The 11,666-nt window shown below is 31.0% G+C and overlaps 2 protein-coding genes across 6 annotated transcripts in view; both read left to right on the top strand.

Moving 5' to 3' along the window:
- The first annotated feature begins 851 nt into the window (after positions 1 to 851).
- LOC122524361 (GRB2-associated-binding protein 2) lies at positions 852 to 4,815 on the top strand. 3 transcript variants are annotated; one of them, XM_043646578.1, is made up of 8 exons: positions 852 to 1,631; positions 2,162 to 2,258; positions 2,503 to 2,631; positions 2,717 to 2,903; positions 2,990 to 3,271; positions 3,347 to 4,045; positions 4,117 to 4,256; positions 4,342 to 4,815. In XM_043646578.1, the coding sequence occupies exons 2-8, from the start codon at positions 2,178 to 2,180 to the stop codon at positions 4,588 to 4,590; spliced, it is 1,767 nt and encodes a 588-aa protein (XP_043502513.1). In that variant the 5' UTR covers positions 852 to 1,631; positions 2,162 to 2,177; the 3' UTR covers positions 4,591 to 4,815. The 3 variants fall into 3 exon arrangements, with proteins under 3 accessions (XP_043502513.1, XP_043502512.1, XP_043502514.1); XM_043646577.1 differs by having other exon boundaries at positions 852 to 1,713; XM_043646579.1 differs by having other exon boundaries at positions 852 to 1,713; positions 4,148 to 4,256; positions 4,342 to 4,491.
- Positions 4,816 to 6,281: 1,466 nt separating this feature from the next.
- Positions 6,282 to 11,666, top strand: part of LOC122524360 — a 38,024-nt gene continuing 32,639 nt past the window's right edge. The window contains exons 1-3 of one of the 3 annotated variants that reach the window (XM_043646576.1): positions 6,577 to 6,667; positions 6,987 to 7,077; positions 7,233 to 7,355. Coding sequence is in view for 1 of the 3 variants with exons in the window: in XM_043646574.1 (XP_043502509.1) it covers positions 6,533 to 6,667 (135 nt within the window). In the remaining 2 variants the exon portion in view is untranslated. Of the gene's footprint in view, positions 6,668 to 6,986; positions 7,078 to 7,232; positions 7,356 to 11,666 lie in introns of all 3 variants that reach the window. The other 2 variants (XM_043646574.1, XM_043646575.1) reach the window with 2 other exon arrangements.

Here is an 11,666-nt window from a genome sequence, read left to right as displayed (position 1 = left end):
AATCGTTCTTAATTTTATACCGTTTAACGTATTTAGAATAGAACTTGTACTTGCAAGAAGAAAATGAAGCTCCTCCTACCCTTCCTTCTTTCCTTTCTTCTTCCTCTCACCGTATTTATATAATCTTAATATAGTTATAATAATAATAGTAATAATAATAGTAATAATAATAATAATGATAAATAATAATAATAATAATAAATTCGTTATGATATATAACAGATACAAGAACGATTAGATTTTTTCAACTTTTTTACAGAACAAATAGTTATTAATAAACGATAAATTATTATTATTTCTGCTAATTTACGTTAATCTTTTATTTTATTTTTCTATTATTTTTTTTTTAAATATATATATAGAGAGAGAGACACAAACACACACAAACATACATATACACACATACCTGCCGATTTCGCTTATTGGATTGCGACACCGATGTTACCTTTGCTATATAAAGTTGTATAAAACAAAAGGTATATTTAATAAACGATTTATGAATCACAGTCGAAAATAAAATAAATAAGATAAATAAATTAATTGATTAAAGAAAAGAAAAGAAAAAAAAGCATTTCAAATGAAAAACAGTCGGTACATGTGTCGTATATTAAAAATAAGAAAAATTAATTAAGTAAGTAAATGAATAAAAATAAATTAAAGTCGAGTAATCGTTAAATAAATAAATAAATAAAAATTAATAATTAAGATGAGATTATGCATTGTAATTATAGTATGTACATTAATTTATTTCGAATTAAACTCCAATATATTGAAATACAATTATATAATAAAAATGTAAAAGTGTATGAGGTAAACACATTATATGATTATATATATATATATACATAAATATATATATATATAAATATATATAATGCAAGAGAAGGAGACGAGATGATAAAAAAAGAACAAAAACAAAAAGTACTGTTTATACGATAACAAAAGCAAGAGTGTAATATTAATCGTAACCGTGATTATTCATTTATTAATATCAATGATTCATGAAAACGATGAAAAAGTTTATTTACTTGTAATGTTATCATCATTGTATTTATTCATATTTTACAATAAATAAGACAACAGATTCTTTATGGTTTACTTCGAATCACACCATACGATTTCGTTGAATTAAAATTCTTAAGAAAAGCTGAGACATTTTTAATTTCGTTATAATACCTAAAATTTGTGTGAAACGAAAATTCGAAATTGTTAATAACAATCGAACGTGCAATCTCATCTAATCTCGAAATCTTTTTAATTATTTAAAATGAATAAATAAAATAATTTAATATTTCAATTAGCGATTATGTATACGCGAGATGTTTCAAATTTCGCGCCGCTTCGAATATCGATTATCGAGTTTTCTATTCTCGAATGAAACGCTATCAATTATTTCGAGTCGATAAGTAACATAATTACCTTCCGATCATTCCAATCAAATGAATGCTATGTGTATGTAAACTAGCATTAAAAAAGAAGTAAACTCCGAATGTTTTTGTATTTTTAATTGATTAAAAAAAATGAATCATTCTAACCTCAAATCTAGACGATTAATCAGCTAATTAGTCGTAGAAAAAAATTAACCTCAAAATGGTAGTTTACGAATGGCTGGAGGATAATTAATACGCATGGTAATTAAAAATATATACAAAAGAAGAAAGAAAAGAAAAAGAAGGATATGTGTAATCATGGTCGACGGTACACTAGCAAATCGTACGTCAGTGCGTTGTCATCGAGGAGAGGCCAATACACAGACATACACACAGACACATAGAACGAACCTTGGCACGCGTGTTTATAATAGTATTAGTAATGGCGACGATACACATATACACATCTCTCTCTTTCTTTCAATTTGCCCCGATTATTAATATTCTCTCTCTCTCTCTCTCTCTTTCTTCTTCACACACATACACTTAGATAAATGTGTGTAAGTGTTTTGTTACGATAGTATTGTAATTGTATTAGTAATGGTGATGGTGGTTATGTCGTCGTGGAAGAGATCAGCAGGCGATTCATGTATCCGTGTGATCGTCAGTGTGTCGTCCAAAAATAGATAAATGGGCGACGAGCGTGCCGTTGTCCTGTGTGTCGGTGGTTCTACTATCTCTATGCAATGTTATCGAATATTGAAATGATTTAAGAATCAATTAAATCTTAGGAGTTCATGGGATAGCATGGAGGTGCTTAGAACTACTCAAGAAATCGTTCACGAAGGATGGCTCATCAAATCTCCACCTACTAAGTTATGGAGAGCTGTAAGTTTTATTTATTTTATATTTATTTATACATATATGCATATATATTGCATATATTATATAGTGAAAAGGTTCATTATTGGGTTATTAACTTATCATTGTTTACATTGTTCACATGTAAGAGGTTTAACAAAATTCTATACAAATCTTAACCTTTAGTTTTGTGATGATTGGACTTTTCTTTGTCAAATAATAATATTTTAAAGTTTTAAAATGATTCATTAATGTTTTATTTGGATTTAAGCGATGGAGGAAACGTTGGTTTGCTCTTCGACACAGCGGTGAATTACCTGGACAATATTTTTTAGAATATTATACTGACAGGCGATGTAGAAAGTTGAAGGGACGCATTGATTTGGATCAATGTGAACAAGTAATATTCAAGCCTTTATTCTTTCTTGATATGCTATAATAATAATAATTATTATTATTATTATATATAATATACTTTTTAATAGGTCGATGCTGGTCTCAGGTTTGAAAATTGTAAGCAAAAGTATCAGTTCACGTTCAACGTTAAGACACCAAAGAGAACTTATTATTTGGTTGCCGAGAGTGAGGCAGATATGAACAAATGGGTTGCTGCAGTTTGTCAAGTTTGCGGCTTAAAGGCTTACACTCAAGACGAGGAACAACAATGTCAAAGTAAATGATTATCTCGTTTATTTATGTATTTGTAATAATATTTAACAAATAATTGACAGCGGCTCTTATAAATGTTATGTTTATAGTGTTTCAGTACGAATCCCAAGAATCACCACCAATCTCTCCAACTAGTACAATCTCTGGACCTTATATTCCTATCAGTGAATGTATATCCGGTCGTCGTCTTAACGATACCAGCTCTCTTAGTTCAGGAATGGGACAAGGGCCAGAACATTACGATGCTCCAAGAAGATTAGCTCCTTCGCCACCAAGATCACCTACTACTACTGACGCAGAAAGTGTATTTACAGATGACGAGTGGACTGCTCCTGTACCTAGTGTCAATTGGGATACTTTTCCACGCACAGGTAAAAATTTAACGAAGAATAAATAACTGACTATATAAATAAAATGTCTTATTTCATAAAATTAACTTGACACAGCTGAATCCAGAGCTCACAATTCTGGTGATGCAGAAATAGGTTCATGGAGTGTAAGAAAGAGGTTTGGAAAGTTAAGAATCGTAGATTCGACTGTCCCACCAGATGTAGAAAAATTTCCGGTACCTCCAAGACCGCCTAAACCAGCTCACATGTTACCTGAAAATCCAGGTCACAATTATTTAAATTTGGACGGTGCAACGGAAAGTTCGAAGCCTACGACTCCTGCAACACCAGTTGCAAACACAGCACCAGTTGGATCGATAACGGATGAATCTTATGATTTCCCGAGATCCCATCAACCTGGACAAGCATCGGAAAAACATGTTTATTCAAATGCTGCACCTAGTACAATAGAAGATACACGTGTTTTTCGTTATGATTTTCACGAGGATGAGCCACCAAGTCCACGATCAGAAAGTTCGGTAACAGCTACTTATTCCAATTTACCAAGTCCTTTGATACGGGATAGCGGCTCTGCTCCAACACCATCATCAACCGTAGCTCCACCTCCACCTGTGGTGTACAGAGAATTAAAACCTGGTAGAAAAACCAGTGACTCAATATCAATAATTAGCAATGAAGCATCACCTGGTACAACATTGCCAACGTTAGAAATGAGTTCTTCAGAAAATTCTCCAGCTGAACCGCCTAGTATTAATAGGAAACTTAAACCACCATTAAACAAGTCACCCATTGAAGGTAAGCTTTAGAAATTTCATTGTTACCTTAATTCATATTATAAAATGATACAATAAGACTTGGTTCTTAAGGACCTTTGCAACTTGCTTCCCCCCCTGGAAGAGGTAGAATGCGAGCAGCACCTAGTCCAACTCCTCCAGTACATACACATAGTATTCGACATCAGTCAACGTCAGATGAAGATAATAATGCTTTTGACGATAAAGAAGAGGTAATTGTATACGAATATATATACACATAGATCATAATGTTGTGTGTTTTAGAAAGTGTTTCTAAAAAATGTATTATCTTTTTAGATATATTATTATCAAGATCAAAATAATACATTCATTCCTGCATCAAGTCGACGGTTAGTTGTGTTACAATATCTTGATCTTGATTTAGAAGCAAGTGAAAGTTTTGCTTCGTCGACGTTACCACCTGCTCAATCACCACCAAATAATACGGTATACAAAACTGTTGATTTCTTAAAAACTGAGGCTTTCAATCGTACACGACAACGTGTAGAAGAAGAAAGGAAGCAATGTACTGATGAGTTAACATAGCCTAAACTTTTGATATCATCGGAATCAAATCCAAATTTTAGTTTGTTAAGAATGATAACTTTTTTCTAAGAGAAAAGAATTATTTACTTTCTATTCGGTTTAAAATTAATTAATTTTGGAGCGAATTGAAAGTAAAGAAAGTAAAGGACTCGCATAAGAGAAAAGCTGCCTAATGAAAGAAGTATAGCAATATTCAATGGACCAAAAATATAATATTAAACGAAAGAAAAGAAAAAAAGAACTAAAGAGAGACAAAAAACAATGGTACCATTAACCTGACTGTACCACACAACCGTTAGAATTTGTAAAGGAAAAAAAGAGTTTTCATATTTTTTCAATAGTATTATTAAGTATAAAATATGTGGATTTATATAGATAAGATTTTATATAAATGATATATAAAAGGAAAAAGAAGAGAGGAAACCATTATTATTAACGAATCACACAACGATTTATAATGTTTTATTAAGTTTTAATTAATAATTAAGATTTTTCAAACATTCTCCGACAAATATTTTGAATATATATATATGTGTGTGTGAAGATAATTATGACAGTGCACTAAGTAAAAAAATTGAAAATATAAATCAGGAAATATATTTTTTCAATTTGTTTATTTAGTCAATTTAGGGTCGTATATATATATACATATAAAATATATCGTAATATTTTTCTAAATTTTATTTATTTGTATCTTTTGCTTAGTTCTAATGTTTTTATCATATCACACTAAAAACAAATAGTTATCTAGATACTATAAAGATAAATAATATGGTTTTCTTATTATTGTAAATATCGTTTTAAGTATATTTACTTTTTAGATAATCTGTAATAATGATTTATTTTTGATTACAATTTATTTGCTATTGCATATTATTAAAGATGCTATTTTTATCTATTTTTTACATAGCATGCCATGAATTTAATGTGTACATACATATATGCATGTGTGTACAATACTAGAGAGCACATATTTTTTATTATATTTTATGTATTGTTTAATAACGGTTTTTTAGGTATATAATAACGAAAATTTTAAAAAGTGTTTGTAGAAAAAGAAAAAACTTGTGCTCGCGATAAAAACCATGGGTGACTTATTTTCCAAATGAAAGTAGTAAAAAATTAGATATTAAATTAGTACATACGAATTATGCATTAGATTTATTATTAATAATCATGATGCTTTGCACGAGTGTATGTGTGAAGTCTTGCATATCACCAAAAAAAAAAGAAACGTAAGGGAAGAAAATATATTTTGTGCAAACCAAAGCATGCACACATATCTGTATCACAGAATGAAAATTAATTTACGAAAAGATAAAATATGTTGCCTTATATGTTACCAATAATTTTGCAATGATCATTCGCACATCATGAGTAACACTTAGAAGAATCGATTGTGGTATTGCAGTCCTATGCTATTATGTATAGAATTCAATATACACATAGAAAATAAATAAATCATTTATATAGTTAAATTATTTATATACTATTTTATTATAAATTCCTTAAATATTTATATACTAATTTATATTTTACAAAATTTTTGATATATATTAAAGAATAAAAGGAAAAATTAAATGGGTTCGGATAAAAAAAAAAGTAATTTTATTAAAAAATAATTTATTTACAATGTTATATTAAAAACTGTTTTACCACAATCGATAAATAGAATACACACATTACCGGCAGAGTAAAGAGACTGTAGTTGTAGTTCTGCGAGAGAGTGCTAGGGTGCGTGGTAGTGAGGAGCGAACGACTATCCCGTCTCATTCACTCGCCAACCATCGGGCGAGGTGTCACGCTCTCTTGTATTCGAATTTGTCGTGTCGCGTCCTTTAGTTTTTCGATTGAGTTTTTTTTTGTTTCGTGTTATCTTATACGTGTATTAAAACATCATTATTCCTGTGATTTATATAATGTGATCATTGTGACTTTGTGCATGTATATCGATGTAAACAAAAATAATCTGAAGTTAAAAAGTGAGCAAATTTCAATTGTGCAGTCTTCCAAAGATTTTTGTTTACGGACAACAACGGATTGGAGCAACATATTCTTCGAGAAGCAGCACGCAGATGTGAGATTTTAATTTAAAAATGTTATTTTTATATCTTTCTTTACTTTTCTTTTTCATTCTTATTTTTTCTTATTTCAACGTCAATCGATTCGGAGCCACCTGTTGGCTCAGAAAAAAACATGGCATCGACTTCGTAACGACCGAACGATCCAAGATAAATATCTTTTATTATTATTCTTATTTTTATGATAATGATTATTATTATTATTATCATCATCATCATCATCATCATCTCGTATATTTTTCTTTTAATTCTTTTACGTCATGTCCAATGTGAATTTAAAACAAAGTTATTTTGGATCATATTATGTTATTGCAGTGATCGATGTGCAGGAACGAGCCTGTTTATTTATCGGTAAAAAAGGGAGAGAAAGAGAGAAAAACAGAGATTATGGGAAATACATCCTTAGGTATTTATTTATCCTTCGGTGATGGCTATTTTAAAATACAAATGGCCTCGCCTATTTCTTTGGAATTTAAATTTGCATATATATATAATTTAAATGCTTTCCACAAAAAAAAAATGTCGATACATTAGATGGATTATATTTGTGTCCCTTTTCAGCGTTCTCGCCCACTTGTGGAGTTCTCGACCACCCAGCTGTGTCTTCTATCTCTCTCTTTCTCTTTCTTTATGTGGTCGACATTCCTCACCCTTCTCACCAAATTCTTCAAGGAATCCAGACGAGTATGCACGATTAGATTCTACTTTCCAAAACGGAAATACTTAATGCAGGAACAGAAAGAGAGAAAGATTTATACGATGTTTTTTTATTTACTTAAAAACTGTTAGAATTTTACTTAAAAAAGTTGATCGCAACATTTATATGATTATTTAAAACAAAAAGGAAAAAGAAGAAGGCAACAGATTCGAGTTATGTTATTATTTTGAGTATAGAGTAGAATAATCTTTTTATGATTTTTTTTGACGTCAGTAAGGTACAAAAAAGTTTCAGGTATGTTGACTCGTGTCACCTTTAGACACCCACGTTTCATCGAGATCTATGCATTCTCTCTTTCTCTCCTTCTATCTGTCTCTTTTTATCTTTCTTCAAGGAAACGAGAACAGTATAAATTACAGTAATAATAATGATAATAAATGGCATAAAAATATGAAATTTGATCACTCGATTGCGAATATTGTAGCTCGATTGTTTGTCACCGAACTATGAAAAGGGAATTTATTGCGTTACTCTTGAAAGATAGATAACATCTGTTTGTCGTAGTTTTTAATTAAAGATTCCCCAAACACCTGCTAAGTTTTGCGATAACGTTAGGTTTTTGTTGACAATGATTTTTTACGAGAGAGAATTCGATTGAATTTACGAGAAATTTCAATTCCATATGTATATAGATTTTCTTTATAAATATTATTATAATATTTTGTTCTTAGCCTTGAGAGATAGCTCCTTGTACTCGTAAAAAGCCAGAGCCATAATCAATCCATACATGAAAGGAAAAGTGTGTTGCTTCTAAGAAGGACGAGGATGATCATCCTCGGCATCCGTAGATTTAAAGACAGGCTTTGGGCTTTTACGAGTTAGGAGAGCGCGGTCAATAATCGTCGTAAACGTAATTATGTATCGTTATTTTCTTCGAATACATTCCGTTTTGATTACGCAAGTCAGACGAGCTACGAACACCAGCAAGCAAGCAAGCAAGCAAGCAAGCAAGAGGAACAACCATACTAACATAACCAGTAGGTAGTAGTCACCACCAGGAGCAGCAACACCAGCAATACTACCGAAGCTCGATAAAATAAGCGTTATTAAATAGAGCTACGAGTTCAATTAGCTTTATTCAATTCTATTTTCTTCATTTATTTACAACTAATCGTGCCTATTCATTCTCATTTACAATTCTACATTAGTGTGAAATTTTAGGAATAAGTTAAACCAAATTTTACGAAAATCTAACAGTTATTTAACGTTTCAAATTAATTACATATTTGCTAAATATACGAACAATAAGAAACGATGTGACATTTTTGAAGAAAATAGTTCAAAAAATTCGACCGTGTTTTTAAGTAAATAACAAAACGAGTCGAACGGAAGCTTCGAAGGTTCACGTTTGTTACCTGAGAACAACGAATTACGTAATTAACTTCGAATTTGTCGAAATTCATTTTTCTCTCTCTCTTATGCACACACACAAACACGCTCATACACGTATAATAACTCGTGTCATGTTGGTTTACAATTATATATAATATTATATTCTCTTTCGCATTCGTTCATGTTCATTTTCAATCCTGTAGTATTTTCATGGGTGAGATCTTTTATATAAATACATATATGCATGTATTTCTATAGATAGATATATTTAACGTTTTATAGTAAGCAGCGTCGGTTGCATTAGAGAGACAGGAAACGAAGAGAAGAGTTATAATCGGTCGACCCGGTTTAGGCGCGGCCCACAGGCGCCACACCAAACAGAAACAGAGAGAGAATTGCTTGGAAATGTCAGGGACTGCGATCTATAGATCATCAGTTTTTTCACAATCGATTTCTTCTTATCTATCTTCCTAACTTAAATTGATTCCATTCATTTTTGTAGATCTTTTTTCAATATTTTTCATTAGAATATTTCCATATTTTCCTAATCGATACAATTCCGTCGATTATATTTTTACAATTAATTTGCTAGATAGATCATCAGCTGTTTAAACAACAGAAGAAGGAATTGCTTGGAAATGTCAGGCATTGATCTATGGATCTATAGATTATACCAATCGATCTATCTTTCTCTTTCATTCGTAAAATTTGTAAGCAATAATTTTAGTTGTTGGTTTAAATCGATACAACGTTTAGCCTATTGTTAAGTTCGATATTTGTTAGATCAGCTGATTAAATAGAAATAATATGAAAGGTAAATTGAATCGAGAAACGGAAAGGTCTTTGGATTATGGTTGTCGGGTTTTGTTAGCGTTCAGAGAAGACTGTTCGATGTGCAAAAGTCGGTCAATTTCTTTATCGTTTATCTACGAACACAATATCGAGATATTATTGTATCTTTTTGAATTAGGCTCGTTAATATCGTATATATATATGTATATATATTTGTAAAAGAAATTTCATTACGTTTGTATATCTTTTTTATTTCGTATCAAGAGACTCATACGATTTAGGTTTATCGATTATGCTTGCTTTGCTTGAATTACTTTTATGTTTATGGCAGTTTACTTTCTTCGGCTAGAAGATTACGGTAATAAAAAGGAGATTTCATTTCGCGTACTTTATATAGTTTGATTATTTTATATATTATATATAATATAAAAAAAGAAAGGGAATTAAAATTTGTGCGTGCGAAGATCGATAATAATCTATATAACGATCCATATAATGATCCACCAGGGATTTGCTGAGAATATTTTTTTCTCCGCTTTATTCTTCTCGTAAAAAGGAACATGTAAACTCGACATTATATGCGCGTGATTCTAATATTAAAATGAAATTGATTCAATAACGAGAAGAAGACGAAAGAATAAGTGAAAGTTACACAGACGAATTAGTAATTATTTCATACGTTTTTAATTGTTATAACACTTCGTTAGCGTATTCGCTTTGTTTTGTAATCCATTACGATGTTTGAGAACCAGGAAGAGATGCATTTGAATTTACCGTCTTTAAAGTAACCGCAAACGTAGAATAATAGTAAGAAAAAGTAAATTCGTCTTATTTATAAATGAATTATTATCTATTAATAGTCATTTTTTGTTTGAAAGGTTTAAGAATAAATAGTAAGGATAACGCGTATATAGTAGAACGCTACGATTACGTATATATTTTCTAGTATTAATAGAATAAAACTTTGCAAAATGTCTCTCGTTCATTATGAACAATTCAAAAGGAAACTTCGGTTAGAATGGAAAGTAAATATGAACGCGAAACGAGGACATAGCTGTCGATACATAATCCTATTTCTCTACACACGTATGCATGCATGCATGCATTCTCGAGAATAAGCTCGACATCATCATATTCTCGACATTTATTGGATTCATCGGAAGCTGCGTGAACCGAACCGCGAGAAGACCAAAATCGATCTCCTAGTACTTTCCACTCTCTTCTCCATTTCTCTTTTTCTCTTTAGCTCTGTTTATTTCGGTCCGAGCATTTGTTTATCTCCGTCCAACCAACCTTAAGAATGACGATCGTAGAACGACTTTAGAGATGCATGCAAGGAGAACATGTGACGTAAGATGAGATTTCACCGTCTACAAGTTTCTCAGAAGAGAACCACCATAACCGAGTTGATTTATCTTCCGTCAGTGAAAACGGAGAACGATTAGATTCAATGTGATTTCAATTTTGCGCTGCTTTTTTTTTCTTTTTCATTTTGCATTCGTCGTAGTTTTTTTTCCGTCAGGACTTTTCTTCTCGAATTTTTCTATTTAATTTAATCGCGCGACGATTATTTCAAGATATATATATATATCGATCGTGTACAATTGAATGTAATTATAGTTTTGTCGTTTGATATTTCATTTTTTATGTATTATTCTTTACTGCATCTTTTTATACGGGGGAAAAAACGCGTGTAGGTATATTATTCGTGTATATATATTTAATTTTTCTTTTTTGAATTATTTATTAAAGAGGTGTCCAAGAGAGTAGGCTAACCCAAATTCTCGTCTAGCAATTACTGTGATTTTCACCGTGACTTGTGATTTCCCTCTCGAAGGAGAGCAAATAGGTCGGAAAGATAAGAGAAGAGAGATAAATATGTTTAAGTATACGTATTTTCTTAATTGAGAAGAGAGAGAGAAAGACAGACAGACGAACAGCCAGACGGACAGAGAAAGAAAGAAAGAAAGAAAGAGACTCATCGTGTTATCGTCGTCGGTTAACGAGCTAATTAACGTCGCCATTGACTTTTTATTTATACGAATGTATTTTTTTATTGTTGTTGTCGTATCCTTCTTCTCGAATTATTATTTTTTTTGTTTTTTTAACTTTAGAAAGTACACACACACTTTTTATTTGTCTTTTCAGTTACA

The sequence above is a fragment of the Polistes fuscatus genome, unplaced genomic scaffold (assembly GCF_010416935.1).
Source record: "Polistes fuscatus isolate 324 unplaced genomic scaffold, CU_Pfus_HIC Scaffold7, whole genome shotgun sequence".
Taxonomy (NCBI): domain Eukaryota; kingdom Metazoa; phylum Arthropoda; class Insecta; order Hymenoptera; family Vespidae; genus Polistes; species Polistes fuscatus.
The sequence above is the reverse complement of the archived record's forward strand: the minus strand, read 5'-3'. Positions and strand labels throughout refer to the sequence as shown.

Coding starts and splice junctions, on each gene's coding strand:
- LOC122524361 (XM_043646577.1), top strand. CDS start 1,679: ATGTGTAATCATGGTCGACGGTACACTAGCAAATC. Junction 2,259..2,502: donor CTACTAAGTTATGGAGAGCT/GTAAGTTTTATT, acceptor TTTGGATTTAAG/CGATGGAGGAAACGTTGGTT. Junction 2,904..2,989: donor CGAGGAACAACAATGTCAAA/GTAAATGATTAT, acceptor TTATGTTTATAG/TGTTTCAGTACGAATCCCAA.